Source organism: Mastigoproctus giganteus, chromosome 10, assembly GCF_048544385.1.
Source record: "Mastigoproctus giganteus isolate SK-2022 chromosome 10, ASM4854438v1, whole genome shotgun sequence".
In the NCBI taxonomy this organism is placed as follows: domain Eukaryota; kingdom Metazoa; phylum Arthropoda; class Arachnida; order Uropygi; family Thelyphonidae; genus Mastigoproctus; species Mastigoproctus giganteus.
Genome location: NC_143584.1, coordinates 167569692 through 167588207, shown reverse-complemented (window position 1 = coordinate 167588207; position 18516 = coordinate 167569692). Strand labels below are relative to the sequence as shown.

General features: G+C 36.0%; 1 protein-coding gene across 3 annotated transcripts in view; it reads left to right on the top strand.

Annotated features, from left to right (window-relative positions):
• Positions 1–12191, top strand: part of LOC150079457 (RNA-binding protein 5-like) — a 51925-nt gene extending 39734 nt beyond the window's left edge. For all 3 annotated transcript variants that reach the window (XM_090384058.1, XM_090384057.1, XM_090384056.1), the window contains exon 2: positions 9233–12191. In XM_090384058.1, coding sequence (XP_090240184.1) covers positions 9249–12026 — 2778 coding nt within the window. In that variant the 5' untranslated portion in view covers positions 9233–9248 and the 3' untranslated portion in view covers positions 12027–12191. The remainder of the gene's footprint in view (positions 1–9232) is intronic.
• Positions 12192–18516: the final 6325 nt, after the last annotated feature.

Below are 18516 nucleotides of genomic sequence, written 5' to 3'. Positions count from 1 at the left end.
GTCGCTTCACAAAGAGCATGCATCGATATACAAACTGTGAGCTGGCAGACATGCACCTAGTGTATGGGTTAGCAGAGGGCAATGGACGAGCCGCTCAACGAATTTATGGAGAACGCTTCCCAGACAGACATGTACCGGACCACCGTTTGTTTGCATGTGTGCATCAAAATTTGTGCGATTATGGGTCATTTAGAGGTAACAGTAGTAGCCCGGGCAGACCACATTCGACGCGAACTCCCGCCATGGAAGAAAGTGTGGTGAATGCCATCCAGAATAATCCTACTACCAGCACACATGCCATTGTTCTCTGCCCTAGGAGTGTCTCGTTGCAGTGTACAGCGTGTCTAGCATGACGATTCCTTACACCCCTTTCATCTCCAAAGGGCTCAGTTACTGCTCCCCCAAGGTCATCCTGCACGTGTGGCTTTTGCGCAGTGGTTTTCTCCAAGAAAGTGTTCAAGGCTTGAATTTTCCGGCCTATGTTTTGGTCACGGATGAGGCTTATTTCATTCGGGAAGGCTTATTCAATCAGCACAATGCTCATGTGTGGGCTCACGACAACCCACACGGTGTGCGCCCCCATGGGGCACAACATCGCTTCGCAATAAATGTGTGGGCGGGTATGGTCGGTGACTGCTTAGTCGGCCCATACCTGTTACCATCCCGCACGAGCTCCGCTAAATATCAGATCTTTCTTAAACAAGTTCTACCAGGGTTACTTAATGATGTTCCAGCAAATGTGAGACGCAACATTTGGTTTCAACATGATGGGGCGCCTGCCCATTATGGAAGGTGTGTTTGTGACCGTTTGAACAGGCTTTTTGGGCATCAATGGATTGGCCGTGGTGGACCCGTTGCCTGGCCCCCACGCTCACCTGATTTATCGAGCCTTGATTTCTTTCTGTGGGGGGGACCCTCAAATCTATCGTTCATGAATCACCTGTGGAGACGGAAATGGATCTCGTGGCGAGATTCGCCTGCACTGCTGCTACTGTCAAAGAAACTCCAGGTGTGTTCGACCGTGTCCGCCAATCCATGCAGCGTCGGTGTCACGCATGCATCGCGTCTCATGGTGGAACCTTCGAGCATCTGTTGTAACATCATGAAATGCATCCATCTCGTACTCCATTGTTAATATTATGTCAAATAAATGTTTGCCGCTAATTACTGTCTTTTGTCATTTCTGCTTCTTGTGCCTCTGCTACTACTTTCTCGTGACGTTTCCGGTTATGGGTTCCTATGCGATTCACATTCCTTTAGATGTTACCTATCTCCCCTAAACGTTTGTACCAATATTTTTGAGACACCCTGTATATTAATTTTGGTGCAGATGAAATTAAAGTAGAGCAAAAATAAGTAAAAATGGTTAAATCCTTTCCACCTTTAGTTTTACAAAAACAATATAAAACCACAAATCCAATAACAAGCAGTTCTTATGACTGTATCATGCATGGAATGGGCTACAGTACGTGCAGTACAATTTCTCGAAAATAACTAGTGTAATAATTTCTGTTTCATTTAATTTATAAATGCAGATCTTGAATTTAGATAATTCAAGATAGTTCTCAAGGTGCCTCCGTAGCCAGGTGGGAAGGAGCAGCAGTGCGTAGCACACGCTTCTTGATTAGACCGGGGTTCGAGCCCGCCACCACCAAATACGGAGGATGCGGAAAGGTCAGGGAATGGCCACCGCATATCCCGGAGCAATATGGCCTTAGTTGCTAATGCTCCTAAAAAAAAAAACCAAACAAAACAACAATAGTTCTCAATGCAGATCTTGAATTTAGGTAATGTGTCTTTAACATAACATCTTGCCAGATGGTAGTACTTTGGCATTTGACCATTGAGAGCTTTTATCAGCTATGTGCGTGTTCAGATTTGAAATAAGAGTGAGTAGGCTGTTACCATCGGCGCCTCCGTAGCCAGGTGGGCAGGAGCACAGTGCGTAGCACACGCTTCTTGATTAGACCAGGGTTTGAGCCCGTGATCACCAAATACGGTGGATGCGGAAAGGTCAGGAAATGACCACCGCACATCCCCGGAGCAATATGGCCTTAGTTGCTAATGCTCCTAAAAAAACCAAATAACAAATAACAGCTGTTACCATTATAACATCTTGATTCTTTGCAAGGTTGTTCTGCTATTCATATAGTAATAACTTTTCATGTTTCATACTTGGGGGGGGGGAAAGTGTTTGTATAGCTGTACAGATATGAAGTCACCAGATTGTTAATTTTAATGGAATAGTTTCGTTTAGTAATATTATTTTGTAATCAGTGTTATTTTGCAACCATTATGGGGAATTGTGTTTATTAACTTTCTCTGCTATTAATTCCTAACTGTCTCATGTTTTTAATGGACAGCTGTTATCATATATTTTCATATTAATTTGAATGCTCTAGGAACTTAAGTGAAAATTTTGTCTATGAATTGGGATGATTGAGAACTGTTCATTACTTCCAGTTCATATTGAGAATAGTTTTGGAAAGTGTCAGTATCAGTGACTCTTTTCGACAGTTTTTATGTCTGTGGGAGACGTAGAAACTGCTGCAGAAGTTAAAGTGAAAACAGCACCAGTTCAGTAGAAAATGAAATGTTTCTTTCATAATTTCTAAACCTCTTACTCATTTATTATGGATTCAAGCTTGTAATTAATTTTTTGTTGAAAGAAACTAACAGTTCAATTAACTGGTATACCACTTTTATTTTTTGCCTGTCTCAGCATGAATAATTCATCTTCATTTCATGAAATGAACTTCACATATCATCAGGACCGCCGCAAATGGGTAGGTGAGGTAAGCATTGCTTACGGGCGGCAGTTCAGGAGGGCACCAAAAATATTTTTGACATGTACAAGTTGGACCTCAGTTTAACGAACTTCTTTATTTATAGAAATTTTTCTATATACCGATTTCTTTAAATTCCCCTTGGTAATTAAAATTTACTGAAACTATTTTAAATGGAAACATTTAAAATAGTTTCAGTAAAATGAAACTTCCATATAACCAATGGATTACGAGAGACTTTACTGGGAACGCATTGTTTCACACCTCTGACCTTCAAGAAATTGAGTACTCTTAAAACCTATCCAACTGCCTGTCCCATGTACCCAAAAGTCGTGCTGGTAACCTGATTGGTTAAAACCAATCAGATCACCAGCAAGACTTCCATCGTTTACCAGCAATGGTGAATACAGGGTGGGGCACGTGTTCTGCCATTTTTCAGAGAATATACACCAATCATTTAAATTCTCTTTAGCTACAAAAAAAAATTTTTTTTTCATTTTTAATATAGTAATCTATTTTTGCATTGTGGCTCAGCTATTTTCAACTGACTACAGTTGACAACACTGCGATGTGATTGCCATTCTAGTTCGAGGCGTCACACAGTTTGGTCTTGCATAATGTTTACTTCAAAGTAATTCAGACTTTTGCTGTGTGCCTGTGTCCACCAGTCACATTCTGTTTGAGTGTCATATTTGTTTTGTTCTGTGTATTATTTTATGCTTTGTGCACAAAATAGTGCTATGGTGCTCCCCTGTCACAAATAGTGCTCCTCCCGTAATTTTTTTTTTTTTTTCTGGATCCGCCACTGCTTACCAGTATTCAACAAGGCAGGCAAATAATTCATTTGAAATGAATACAGTACATAAAATTGCAGACACGTTAATTTACTTATCTGGATCTGTGCTTCATATTTATATTTTGCAGTTACAAAATCTTCTTTTTCTTCAAGTTCTCTGCCCTCAGGCAGGTTCAGGGCTCCATTGAAGCCGTGATTCTCTATCTTGTGCTATCCTTTTAATTCCTACATAATTTCCTCTTATCATCCAATCCATTCCAATTCTCCTTCTCCCAGTAGTTCTCTTTCCACACATCTACCCCTCAATCCCTTCCCTCTACATGCTTTCTCTTCTCAATACCTATCCTATAAAGTTATTTTGTCTCCTTAATTCTTTACTAGCATTCTCTCCTACTTTCCTCAAAATCTCATTACTCGCTCTGTTCACCCATTTCACCCTTTCTGTTCTCTTCCACACCCACATCTTGAAAGCTTCTAGCCGTCATCTCCTCTTTCCCAGTGTCCACTTCTTGGAGCCACATAGGAACAGTCCATATTAATGTTTTCACCATTTGCTTTCTTAACTCCTTGAAATTTCTTCTCAATAGTTCTTTTCTCTTACTAAATGCCTCTTTGCCCATTGCAATTCTTGATTTTATTTTTTCCATTTTCTGTCATTATGCTTCCCAAGTATCTGTCGACCTGTTCCAGAATTATTCCACCTAATGTTATATTGATTCTTCTTCCTGGTCACTTTGAAATTAACATTACCTTGGTTTTATTGCTGTTAATCTTAATATTGTACTCCTTTATTGTGCTGTTCAAGATGTCCAAGGAGCTCTATAATTCTTCATTATTAGCAAGCAATCAATATCTAGTCATCTGCAAATCATATTGTCTTTATCTTCTCTCCTACTTTTACACCTCCTTTCTGCTCTTCTCTGAACTCTTTCATCAGTGCTTTTATGTATGAATCAAATAGCATGGGAAACATGGAACATCCTCGCCTTATACTCCTACCGATGGGAAATCACGGAATATTTTAAAGAAAATAGAGCAGAGGCAGCATTCCAAACAAATCTTGATTCGGCTAATAATGTCTACTATCATTGGCATTGACGCTTCGTTTCTAGAAGCAAACATTGTAAGGAAAAGATTGAAAAGAGGCCATTTCGATTATGAAAGTAGAGCGGAAGCTATTCAGGATCCGAAACAAAATTTCAAAATTAATTTTTTCTTTCAAATTATGGACAACAATTTTCTCGTTAACTGAAAGGTTTAGAAATATGAAAGAACATGTAGAAATATTTAAAATATTTTATAATATTTCTGAATTAAAAAAATTGTCATAAGACGATTTATTAAATCACTGAAAAGATTTACATATTGAATTAAGTGACATTGATCATAATGAGTCTGTTATTGATGGTTTAGCATTATTTGAAGAACTTAAGAGTACTTCAAATTTATATTTAAAGACAATATTACTCCTTTTATGTGTTACAATATATTTTTAAAAACAATTTTACAGATACTTTTCCAAATGTAGCATTAAGAATTTATGCAAATGAGGGGAACAAATGGGTGCTCTTACCAAGAAAAGCTTAAGTTCTGCAAATTGCAGCATCTGGAGACTAGGCTCCTGCGAGGTGATCTGATTGATGTGTTTAAGGCTTTAAATGGTTTGAGCAAGCTGAATGCTGATGGGATTCTTCCTCTTGCTCACATTACGCAGTTGAGGGGGCATAAATTCAAATTGAGGAAAGACAGTTGCGGAATAGATATTCGGAAATTTGTTTTTAGCCAGCGAGTGGTTGAATGTTGGAACAAACTTCCATCTATCATTGTGGAAGTTTATAGCTTAAATAAATTCAAGGTGGAACTGGACAAACCTTTGAAATGGATGCAGAGGTGAATGGGAAGTGGGTTTTTCCCACTTTTTTTTTTTGGCTGATGCTGTATAATTTTGCTTTCTTGCATCATATGCCACCACTAATGCTAATGCCAGATTTTTATAACTTTACCAGTTTGTTGCCTCAGTTGAACGCAGTTTTTCAAAATTAAAATTAATCAAAAATTTTTTACGACAACAGTGTCTCAACAACGCCTCTAATTTGGAAATAATTTCAATAGAAAATGATCATTTGGAACAAATAAACATAAATGAAATAATTAATAAATTTGCATCTCTTAAAGCAAGGAAACAAATTTGTATAACATTATAATTTTCCTTTTATTTTATTATTGTAATAGAGTACGATTACTGTGATTATAATTTAAAGATTATTTTCAGAATGAAATTGTTATTTTTGTTTGTTGTTTCATTATATTATATGTGAGATATGCTGTAATTGTTTTCTTTTTCAATAAATTAATAATAATTAATTTATGCCTAAATTTATTTTTAATCGAAATATTTTAGGATGGCAAATTTGATTTTGCTTACTGGCGGCATATAGGGGTGCAGCGGTCCTGCCTATCATGTAAACATAACATTTCAATGAGGAAAACATTTACGTGAGCTTCCTGGTTTTAGAACAGGCATGCAAGTTTCATTGCTACTAGGTTTTGTCCTTGTTATTTTTGTTGATATGCCAGATTAAAAGAACAGATTGAAAGTGGAATATGAAAAGGCTTTGCAACATTTAATGTCAAGAGCATTCTTTCATATAGAGCAGTGGTTCCCAATCTTTTGTCATTCAAGTCACACTTTAAGTTAAAAGACGAATATCAACTGCACACCAAAATAGTTATTGCCATTGAACTCAATGGAATTTTTCGTAATCTCACAGCACACTGATATAGAGAAATCTCTAATTTTATCCGTGCTTCAAGATATAAGAGCTTGATCAACTGATTACACTGAAATAAATCTTGAGAAGTCTATTTGATTTCAAAAATTGTTCTGTTCGAAGAATTTGCCTAATTACATTTTTTAGCCTGAAGTTTGAATATAAATTTGTGGATATTATTTTGCGAGTTACTCTATAGTGTCCTCTGATAATATCCAGGTATGTTAGAAACTTCTCTCTCCACTGAACTGACTGGTATCATTTACTCAGCTGAGATGCTTCATCAGTTTGAGTAGAAATTATCTGAGTTCTGTACAGTTGATCCTGTTAACACTCATGGGTGGTGGGTGTAGATGGACTGAAAACATCCTGTATTTGTGAATTTTTGTATTGATGTAAATATGTACAGATGTATTTCTATTTTGCATTGGATCTATGCAGCGATTACACTTATCTATTTTAAGATATTTAGGTAAGATTCTTATAAATTTATATTAAAAATTATATTCAGAGTCATCAAAGATCTTAGCCAACTTTTTATTATTTTTTTTTCTCTTTCCTTCCAAAAAACTGAGTAAAAAATTTAAAAAATCACTGGTAAATAATACAGTTTAGCATTAGCATTAGCATTAGTAGAGGCATTTGATGCAAGAAAGCAAGCTTATGCAGCATCAGCCAAAAAAAAAAAAAACCCACTTCCACTTCACCCCTCTGTTTGTTCAAAATATCTGTCCAGCTGAGCCTTAAACTTATTTAGGCTATCAACCTCCACCACAAGGGATGGAAGTCTGTTCCACCAACCAACCACCCGCTGGCTAAAGGCAAATTTCCGCACGTCTATCCTACATCTGTCTTTCCTCAATTTGAATTTATGCCCTCTCAGGTGATTTTTCTGAGCTAGAGGAAGAATCCCATCAGCATTGAGCATGCTTAAACCATTCAAGGCTTTATACACCTCTATCAGATCACCTCGCTGGTGCCTAGTCTCCAGACACTGTAATTTGCAAAACTTAAGCCTTTCTTCGTAAGAGCACCCCTTTGTTCCATTCACTAATCTTGTTGCCCTTCTCTGTACTCGTTCCAGCAGCTCTACATCCTTCTTGAAATGAGGTCTCCAGACCTGTATACAGTACTCTAGGTGTGGCCTGACCATCGCCTTATACAATGGAATAATCACCTCCTTATCCCTGCTGGAAAAATTCCTGTATATCATTGACAATACTCCATGAGCTACTCTTGCAGCCCGTCTGCACTGCTCAGAGAACTTCATATCTGCCTGCACAACCACCCCCAAGTCCCTTTCATTCTCTACCACTGTCAGTGTAGTACCACAGAGTTGATACGTTGCTCTGGGGTTGCTGTTTCCCATGTGTAGTACTTTACATTTATCAATGTTAAACTTCATTTGCCACCTCTCAGCCCATCTGCTCAACCTTTCCAGATCCTGTTGCAGCAGCATAGTGTCAGTAGTGTCCTTGACAACCCTGCCAACCTTTGTATCGTCTGCAAACTTGGACATTAAGCCCGATATACCATCATCAATATCATTTATAAATACAGAAAACAATAATGGACCCAACACTGAGCCCTGAGGGACTCCACTAATAACGTCAGTCCACGATGAGCAGTGTCCATTGATTACCACTCTCTGTCTTCTCCCCCTCAACCACCCCTTTATCCATAGCAGCAATTTGCCTCCAATGTCACACTGCTCCAATTTGTGTAGCAGTCTTCCATGTGCAACAGTATCAAAAGCCTTTCTAAGATCCAAGTATATAATATCAAAGTTATTCCCTGCATCCAGTTCTTTTGTGACTGCATCATAGTATCCAATCAAGTTGGTCAGGCAAGACTTCCCCTTAACAAAGCCATGCTGTGTCTGAGCTATAACTGAAGTCTTGTCTAAATGATCCTGCAGTGCTTCTTTAACCAGTGCCTCCATTAATTTTCCTGGAACAGAAGTTAAGCTCACAGGTCTATAATTACTTGTGTCAGCCTTTGATCCTCCTTTGTGAATTGGGGTCACATTTGCACATTTCCAGTCTATGGGTACCTCCCCTGAGTCCAAGGAAGCTCTCATAATTATGGCTAAAGGTTTGCTTACTTCCTTTGCTGCCTCCTTTAATATAACTGGATAGATCCCATCCACACCGGGTGCCTTTCTTGTGTTTATCTTCAACAGTTTCTCCTCCACTTTACTCCCAGTTATTTCAAGATTCTGTAGCTTACTGCTAGAGTTGAATACACCTCTGGCATTCCCCTCGCTGAATAACTCCTCATGTGTGAATGTCGTTGCAAAATATTCATTTAGTTTGTTAGCTACCTGAGCAGGATCATCAACACTTGACCCATCAATATCAAGTGGACCAATCTGATTCATCCCCTTCCTTCTAGAGTTTACATAAGTAAAGAACTCTTTGCTGTTTTTCTTTGCATCCCTTGCCAAGGATTTCTCGTAATCTGCCTTCGCCTGCCTAACCTCCTTTGTAACTTGGTTGCATATCAACTTGTATCTATCATAGGCTTCTGTGTCATGTGTTAATTTGTTTAGGACAGCATAGGTGCATATTCAGGAAAATTGCTAATGAACTATAAAATTTGTCACACTTTTATTATTTCTTTTAATTTGAAAATGATTCTGAGTATTGATGTAGACTTTAAATATTGTTTGATTACTTGTGTTTTCTTGGTAGTTGCTATATCATTGCAGGCCACTCTCAAGCACTTCGCAGGTTAATTACCTCATCTGTGTTCTTGAGTAGAAGTTACTCCACAACTTTTCTTTCCTTAAAATAATTTGAACATTTATTACGATTTTTGTCTGGTGATATGAGAATATGTATACTGTTGTCAACACAGTTTAATTTTTACATTTTTAGGCAAAGGGAAGCGGACATGGATCTCTCACCAGGCTCAGAATATTATGGGACGAGTTTATCTGGTGTACACCCATGGGATATTGATGGTAACGGTGAAGGAACAGGTAGTTCTAAACACAATAGTCGGAAGAATTCTGAGTTAAATAACAATACCAGTTTGTTATATTCTGCTTCTAGAGATTTAGATCGTCAAAGAGAGAGAGACAGGAATAGACGACAAGATAACATTCGAAATAGGGATTACAAAATTAGTAGGGAACGAGAATACTCTGAAAGAAATGAAAAGAGATTTTATGATGGGCCATCCAGTCGTGATGTATCTATGCATGAAAATTATAACACTCATAAGGATACTTACTTTAATGGAGATAGTAATCATAACAGAGATCGGGAACATAGCCGTGATAGAGGTTTTGCTACTCGTAGAGAAGTGAGCTCCAACTACAATGATAGGTACGATGATTCAGGAAATCGAGATGATAGGCAAAGACGTAGAGATCGTGATAGAGGGCGTGATAATGATAGAGAACATATGCGTAGCCGTAATAGAGACCGAGATCATAACAGAGATCGGGAAAGGAGCAGAGATAGATCACGGGATAGAGAAAGAGAACGGGATCAAGCACAAGAGAAAGAGATTCCTTATCATACTATCTGGGTTCGTGGAATAGCTTCACACATTACAGAAGTTGACCTTAGAAATGAGGTTACACGTTGTGGATTAAAACCCAAAGATATTAGATTAGTCCGAAAAAAGGATACAGGTGAACCACGAAGCTTTGCCTTTGTGGAATTTCACTTGCTTTCTGAAGCTGTACGCTGGAAGGAACTAACTCAGGGTGTTATATTGTTTGATGGAAAGCATCGAGCAACATTACATTATAGCATTCCAAAAGATGGAAGTGGCTTTGATCGTCGTGATTCTAATAAAACTGACTGGAACTGCACTAAGTGTGGAGTTAACAATTTTCGAAGAAGAGATGCATGTTTTCAATGTAATGCTCGTCGGGAAGAAGCTGAAGCAGGAAGAGGAGGTGAAGGATTTGATGAAGTTAGTTCTTCTTCATCTAACACTCTTTTATTTCGAAATTTAGACATATTGACAACAGAAGAACAGATAATGTCTATGCTTGGCCAGCTGACTTCACTTTCCATTAAAAGTTTGCGAATAGCTAAAGATCCCCTTATTAATACTTCTCGAGGATACTGTTTCATAGAATTGCATTCTGTTTCTGATGCTACAGAGCTTCGAGATCTGCTGTTATCAATGGGAGAAAAATTTAGCATTGATGGCAGACAAGTGACAGTTTCCTATGCAAAGCGTTCAATAACAGCCATGGACAATGCAGCCAGTATGGCTCTAGCTGCAGGTCAGTGGACTAATAATTCTACAGATCAACCGAATAAAAGTCAGTCATCTTATCACTATCAAGAAGCAGATTCATCTACTACACAAAACCAGAGTAGTAATTATAATTATGAGTCTCATGGAGATAAAGGAACTGCACAACAGACAACAAATGCTCATATTTCCAATTTAGGTACTGTGGTAGTAGATGGTGTCATTTATCAGAAATATCCCACCCCAGATGTTACAACTTATCAATATGATAAATCTTCTGGTTTTTATTATGACCCTACGACTGGTCTATATTATGATGCTAACTCACAGTACTATTACAATTCGAAAAGCCAGCAGTATCTTATGTGGGATGGTGAAAAACAAACATACCTTCCTGTACCATCATCTGTATCAACAGCTTCAAGTACCACACAAGATGTATCAACAACATCTTCTGCAGAAGCAGATAGTTCTACTAACCAGGAAGATAAATCAAAAAATAAAAAGAAAGAGAAACAAGATAAAGTCAAAATTGCTAGGAAGGTTGCAAAAGAAATGGAGAGATGGGCAAAAACTCTTAACCAGAAGAAGGAGAGTGCAAAACTTGGTTTGGTTTCTACAAGAACAGTGACACTGTCTCAAGAATTAATGCTTTCAGAAGTTTCCCGGCTGTCTGCTACAGCTGATGCTGGTTTTGCTATTTTGGAAAACAGATCTCCAGCAGAACGACGCATATTTCTTGATGAAGTTTTGAAAAAAGATGAAAAGAATATATTATCTTGTTCTTTTATACCTAAGGAAAAACCTACTCTTGTTGCAGCATACAGTGACAGTGACTCTGAACCAGAAGGTGGTGGTGGAGGTGGTGAAGAAGGTTTAAGCATTGAAGATAGAGTAAGAGCTGAGGAACAGAAACTCACAGACTGGAATAAAATGGCTTGCCTTTTGTGTAAAAGGCAGTTTCCTAGCAAGGAAGCTCTCCAGAGACATCAGCAGTTATCTGATCTTCATAAACAAAATATGGAAGTATTAAAAAGGACAAAATTATCAACTATAGAACTTGCAGAACTTGTGAAGAAAGAAAGAGAAGCTGGCTATCGTGATAGAGCTAAGGAACGCAGAGAAAAATTTGGCCAGCCAGATGTAGTGCATACTAGCAAGTTGAAGACAAAATATTTGAAACAGTTTGAGCATGTATCATATGAGGAACCAACAAAGGAGGGTATCAGTAGTGATAACATAGGTAATAAGATGTTAAAAGCAATGGGTTGGAGTGAAGGGCAAGGCCTTGGAAAATCAGGGCAGGGTACAGCAGACATAGTGCAAGTTCATAGGCGTGTGGGAACTGCAGGATTAGGAATGAAAGGAGCAACGTATGGTGCCACAGCAGGTGACTCCTATAGAGATGCAGTTAAGAAGGCAATGCGTGCTAGATATAATGAACTGTCTTAGAACTATTGTATAGAAATTGTCTTGCCAACAGGTGTTCAACAGGATGTAATATGTTATTAGTTATTTTATATATCTTGTTTTATGCCATTTTTGTGCTTTTGCTTGTCGTATAGTATGAATATTACTAACTTGTCTTTAAACAGAATAAAGCAGTTACTTCATTGTCATCCTTAGCATTACTATTTTTTATTTGAATTCATTAATTATTGTACTTTTCATAAAAAAATGGAATGTGAGTTTTTGGATATTCACTGTGTATCCTAAAAAAACTGTTTATTCATGCAGTGCTTCTTTATCATAAATACATTATGTAAGTGGACTAAAGACTAGTGTGAACCTGCCAATTAATGACATTGTCAGCACTTATCTAACTTCAGGTATCAAAAAAAAAAAAAAAAAAAAGGTGAAAAGTTAATTTGTTGAATTATCCAGAAGAGGTTTGGTATTTCATGATATTATTTTCGCCTGGGCTGAACTTGTATGTCAAAATTGTACTGACTGCTATCTTAGATCTAATGATTTGCATTGTATTTCTAGTTATAGAAAGCCTTAATCTTTCTTTAAAAAACCAAAAAAAAAAAAAAAAAAAAACACTGCATGGAAATATTTAAAGCATTGTAAAGGCCCTACCATATTATAATATAAAAAGTTACATTTAAATCCATTTGTTGTTACCTTAGTTTGCATCAGTCTTTTTGTGGTAGGGTAATAGATGCATGGTTTAAGTATAATTTTAATTTCCAAAATTATACTTTAGCAAAAAATTGTAACAATCAAGTAATATGAATAGGGTATGTTACAGTGCAGTACTGTTGTAGATAATGAACTATAATTGCTGTACCATAGTAGGATAGCAATTATAGTTCTGTGTTGATTTGGATATAATTTCATTGTTCCTCCTTTGAAATTCTTATTATTCCTATTTTTCCTTTCTTTATTTTTTGTGTTGTGTAAAATGTTTTATTGTTTATCTATGTCATTCCTTATTATTCAGTATATGATAATTTGAATAGTTTCACTCCAGAAAAATGTTTGATAAATTTTTTTGCCTGTAAAAACATTAAAAGTTTTTCTCTCAAGTTCAGAAAGATGTCTGAAATATTATTTCAGATCTTAGTATGTATAGGAATGTGTAGTTGGCTGATTGACACTCTAATATATTACAGGTCATTGTTACAAAGGGTAATAAAATAAAAAATAATCAATTGAAAGAAGATTTAATACTTTCACATAAAAAAAATACAGATATATATATATATATATATATATATATATATATATATATATATATATATATACTATCCTTGAATTATATTAAAATAAGTTAAATTATAATAAAGTGAAAATAAATAATTAAATAATTAAGCATTCATTAGAGGCAGCGATATGCAATTCCTCCATATGAAGCTGAAATACATCCAATATTTTAAATTAAATAAAATAAAACATAAGCCAGTAGTATGGCAAAAACTGTAGAGCGAAAATTAACATAAAAATAACCCAAATAAACAAACGAACGAAAAACAAGAATAGACATAATTATTTATTGTCTATTCTTGTTTTTCGTTCGTTTGTTTATTTGGGTTATTTTTATGTTAATTTTCCCTCTACAGTTTTTGCCATACTACTGGCTTATGTTTTATTTTATTTAATTTAAAATATTGGATATATATATATATATATATATATATATATGAAAATGGAGCTATTAATGTTAATGTAAGACTAGTAGAATTAAGGGAATAAAAGAAAAGAATAACAGAATACAAGAAGAGTGCTATCTACATATCCCATGCATTACAGCAAGGAATTAGCAAGCTAATAATAGGCAAAATATAGTAAGTACTGTTAGTTTATGGGCTAGAGATTTATGGGAACTAATACTAGAAAGGAATTATTGGAACTAAAGGAATAGGGACTAATACCAGGAACTAATACTAGAATGGTGTGAGCCTATTTGAATCTGTGCTTATTTTGCTCTGACTTCAGCTTAAATAACGAGAAATGCTGAAAACTACTGATATTTTCTTTCAGCTTTCAGTAACTACTGTTTACTTTAGAGGCCCAGAAACCCCTGTATTCACTGAATTGAAATGATAAAATCAACTAATCACTAATTTGTGAATGCTGAAGTTTCTCTGCCTTTTAATTAAGAGTTAGTGACCGACTGCCAAAAGAAAATATCAGGTTTTCAGCATTTCTTTATTTATTTTGGATGAAGTCAATAGAGCAAAATAAGCAGACACTCAAGTAGGGATCACCTTTAGTTCCTGTGCCATTAGTTCCAATAGTTCCTTTGTAGTATTAGTCCCCATAAGTCTCTAGCCTGTAAACTAACAGTAGTTACTGATAGTAGCCAAGGAAAATAGCAGTTTTTTTTTTTTTACAGCATTTCAGCCATTCACTATTTTCAACTCTGAGAGCCGAGCCAAGTCCATTTCATTTATTTTTTTTATTTTTTCATATACAGTGCATGTGGCTTATTGTGATCACAGATAATGTTATCATTTGTGTAATCTTTTAACTTTTATGAAGTCTCAATCATACATATATTAATATGAGGGCTGCGCAATAAAGAATGATCATAATTTTTTTTTTTCACAACATACCTGTGTTAATTATCCATATTTTGATGATCATTTTCAAAGTGGTCTCCATTTGATTAAGTGCACTTACTCTAACATTTCTACCATTCTTCAAAAACATGGTGAAAGCCATTTTTTGACATGCATTTGAGAATCACCTCTGATATCTTTACAAATTTTGATGACTGAAAATGTTTTCATGTTTGTTACTTCATTATATGCTTTCATATTGCATCTACTTTTATTTTTTATAGCATTTGTTTGAATTGTTGATAGTTTTGGCATTTTATGAGGCAGGGCATTGTGTTTATGAATTTTTTTTTCTTTTTTATTCATTTACTACAAAAATGGGTAATTTTTTCCTAATTTAAGCTTTTTATTTATTTTAAAATAAGTGTTTTTAGCTTTGAATTGGAATAGTAGTAGTAGTGGCATGTGAATAATATTACTTTCAACTGAATTACCAAATATTTAAACCCCTCCCCACCAATAATTCATGAGGGTAAATGATGCATTTATTAGATTTGATTATGCATTTTATGTGGCCTGTAATCATGATATAAAGGGGGGGGTGCATTTTCTGAATGTGTGGTACACAAGCATGTTTTAGAAAGCAAATTTTTTGAAAAAAATTCCTACGTGCTTCCTAACAACTTATTAGTATAGAATGCAGCTTTTACCTATCATAGAATGCCAAAAATTATCACTATCTATCACTCATAACTAATGTTATGTTCCGAACTTTCATTTTCTTCAAAGAGTGTATCATCTTCACTGCTATAAAAGGTATTGCTGATTCCACATTTTTTGAAAGACTTGGAAGCTGTCTCTTGCTTCACTTACTCCCATGAATTTTTCAGCCATTTGCCTGTGAAACTGTTGTTGCTTCACTGGTCCTGTTGATGATAAACCATGATATGATGCCTCTGTCCATTTGGTTCTCTCTGCACACGAATGCTTTAAAGGGTTTATTAATTGCGATGTCTAGTGGTTGCACTTGGCTAAGGCCTCTTGGAATCACAGTTAACTTTGTTTAATTCAGCAACTGCTGTGCTTTTCATTATGTGCCATCTGAACTGGTCACACATTAAACATTAAAACAGCTAGCTTTTTCAGCAGGCCATCTGGATTTTTCAACCATATTTTTTATAGTCAGAACCAGAGTTGAAAAATCATTATGTCATACACTTAGTCTACCATTGGACATGGGATTTTAGGCAACATTTTCTCTGAGGCGCCTCCGTAGCCAGGTGGGAAGGAGCAGCAGTGCGTAGCACACGCTTCTTGATTAGACTGGGGTTCGAGTCCGCCACTACCAAATACGGAGGATGCGGAAAGGTCAGAGAATGACCACCACATATCCCGGAGCAATATGGCCTTAGTTGCTAATGCTCCTAAAAACCAAATAACAGACAGCAACATTTTCTATTTAAAAAAAGAAAAAAAAAGTGCATCATATACTCTTGAAAATATGGTGATTATCAGTTCAGAGTAGGAGAGGTTCTTTCATAGTGTACTATCCCAGAAATTATTAACATTGATACATTTTTTGCTTTTCTGATAATAAAAATGAAGTTATTGACATTGAAAATAACATTAAGTTGATGAAGTTCAGTGTTGACTTTCCTTGAAATTGCAGGTTTAAAATTTATATATTAAAAAAAAAAAAATATATATATATATATGTGTGTGTGTGTGTGTGTAGGCTTTTTGATATAAATTTTCCAAGAGCAGAACTTATTCCCCCTTCCTTTATTGAGAAAAAATATATTTTTATACAAAGTGATATTGTATAATTCAGTTGTCATTAATATAATTTGGTCTCTACAAACCAACTTGGAGCATAACTTGTAAATAATTATTGTGTTTTGGTATTTGTCAGTATTGTATTCTGTTGTCCATAGTAACCATTTTATAATCTCTCTCTCTCTCTCTCTCTCTCTCTCTCTCTCTCTCTCTCACACACACACACACACACACACACACACACACACACACAACAGATATGTCTCATGATCCGTAGATAGATTTTATCTGCTAAAATTTTTGTACATGTGTGAAAGGAGAACAAACTATCTCATTTTGAAGTTAGAAAGTTAAGATTTTATGGATGAGTTTGTGTTTTAAGTGTAATTCAACCACTATTCTGTAAGTTTTGCCTCCAATGCAATTTTGTAAGAACCAAAGACTCAGGTGGCAGTTTGTTCCAGCAATCAGTTACTTTTTTTTGGCTGAAAGCAAATTTTTGTACATCTGTTTTGCAGCCATCCCTTTTCAGTTTAAGTTTGTCCCTTGTGTGTGTTGTCAGAGAAAGAATACCATCATCATTAAATTTATTTATTTCGTGATAAGAGTACTTCTTTGTGTTCTTGTTGATCTGGTTTCTCTTCTCTGCAACTGTTCTTCCAAGAAACCTACATTTTTCTTAAAATTAGTCTTCTGGTTGCATGTATGCAGTACTCAAGATGTGGCCTAACCATTGCCTTATAATAGGATATTACCTCCATGACCTTGTATCATTGACAGAACCCGATGACCTGTTCTAGCAGACAGTTTGCACCCCTCACAGAACATCACGTTGGACTATACAATTATCTCTACGTTTCTTTCATTCCCTATCACCTAATTAGTATGTTATTCTGTTTTGGGATTACTGTTCCCATATACAGTATCTTGCATTTATCAATTTAAACCTCAATTACCACTTCTCAGCCCATATGCCTAATTTTTGTAAGTCTTGCTTTAGCAGTATGCCATGATTACTGTCATTAATCACCTTGCCAAACCTTTGTCTCATCTACAAACTTAAACAGTAAGCTTGATATGCCATCATCAGTACTGTTAATAAATATTGTGAACCCTGAGGACACCACAACATTAGTCCAAGAAAAGCATTGCCCATTTATAATCATCTGCCACTCAACCATCCCTTTATTCATAGGAGTAGCTTGCTCACCCTGCTCCACTGCTCCATTTTGTACAGCAGTTTTTTGTGTTGAACAACTGGATGTGTTGCATCCAGTTCATTTGTTACTGTGTCATAGTAGCCAACGTGATTGGTCAGACATGACCCCTGCTTTAACAAACCCATGCTGTGATTTCTTTGTAATTAAATTTCTTTTAATATAATCCTGCAGTACTTTTTTTAACCACTGATTCCATTATTCATCCTGGAACAAGAGTCAAGCTTACAAATCTGTAATTTCTCACATTGCTTTCAATCTCCTTCCCCCTTTGTGCATAGTAGAGACATTTTATTATGGTGTAAGGAAGCCTGAGGCTTATACTGCACCAGCCAAAACAAAAAAAAAAAAAAAAAAAAATTTTCAATAACCCCCAAGAGACAGAGAGAGAGAGAGTTTGAAGTAAAGGGAATCACCAAGAAAGAGAATTTGAAGTAAAGGGAATCACCAAGAAAGAGAAGAATGATGAATGATGATATCCAGCTCAGGACCCTGGGTGTGCCAAGCCCATACTCACCAGATGTGAGCCCCTGGGGTTACACATCTATAATCTGTAGGGACCTCCCATGAAGGTTTTTTGAGTGTCCTGATTGTATTTGTTATATCTGCCATAACTTTGCCTCTTCTTCATTTATCCCTTCCATTCTCTGTTTCTATAACAAACTGTAGAAATTTGATTGTTGGAACAAACTTCATTGTCTAAAAGTCTCTTTAGTCTTCTCAAACTTTAACAAATGCATCATAATAAAGTGTTACAGGTGCTTTACTGAAAAATTGTGATCACTTTAATGAGTTCTGTAGTTGGGGAGGGAAAAAAATAAAAATCATGGTGCAAGTGCAGTTAAATAGGAATGATGTTATAAGATAGTTACAGAATGTTAGGAAATTTGTCACATATCAAGTACAGGACCATTGCCATAGAGTAATTTTTAGATTTTTTTT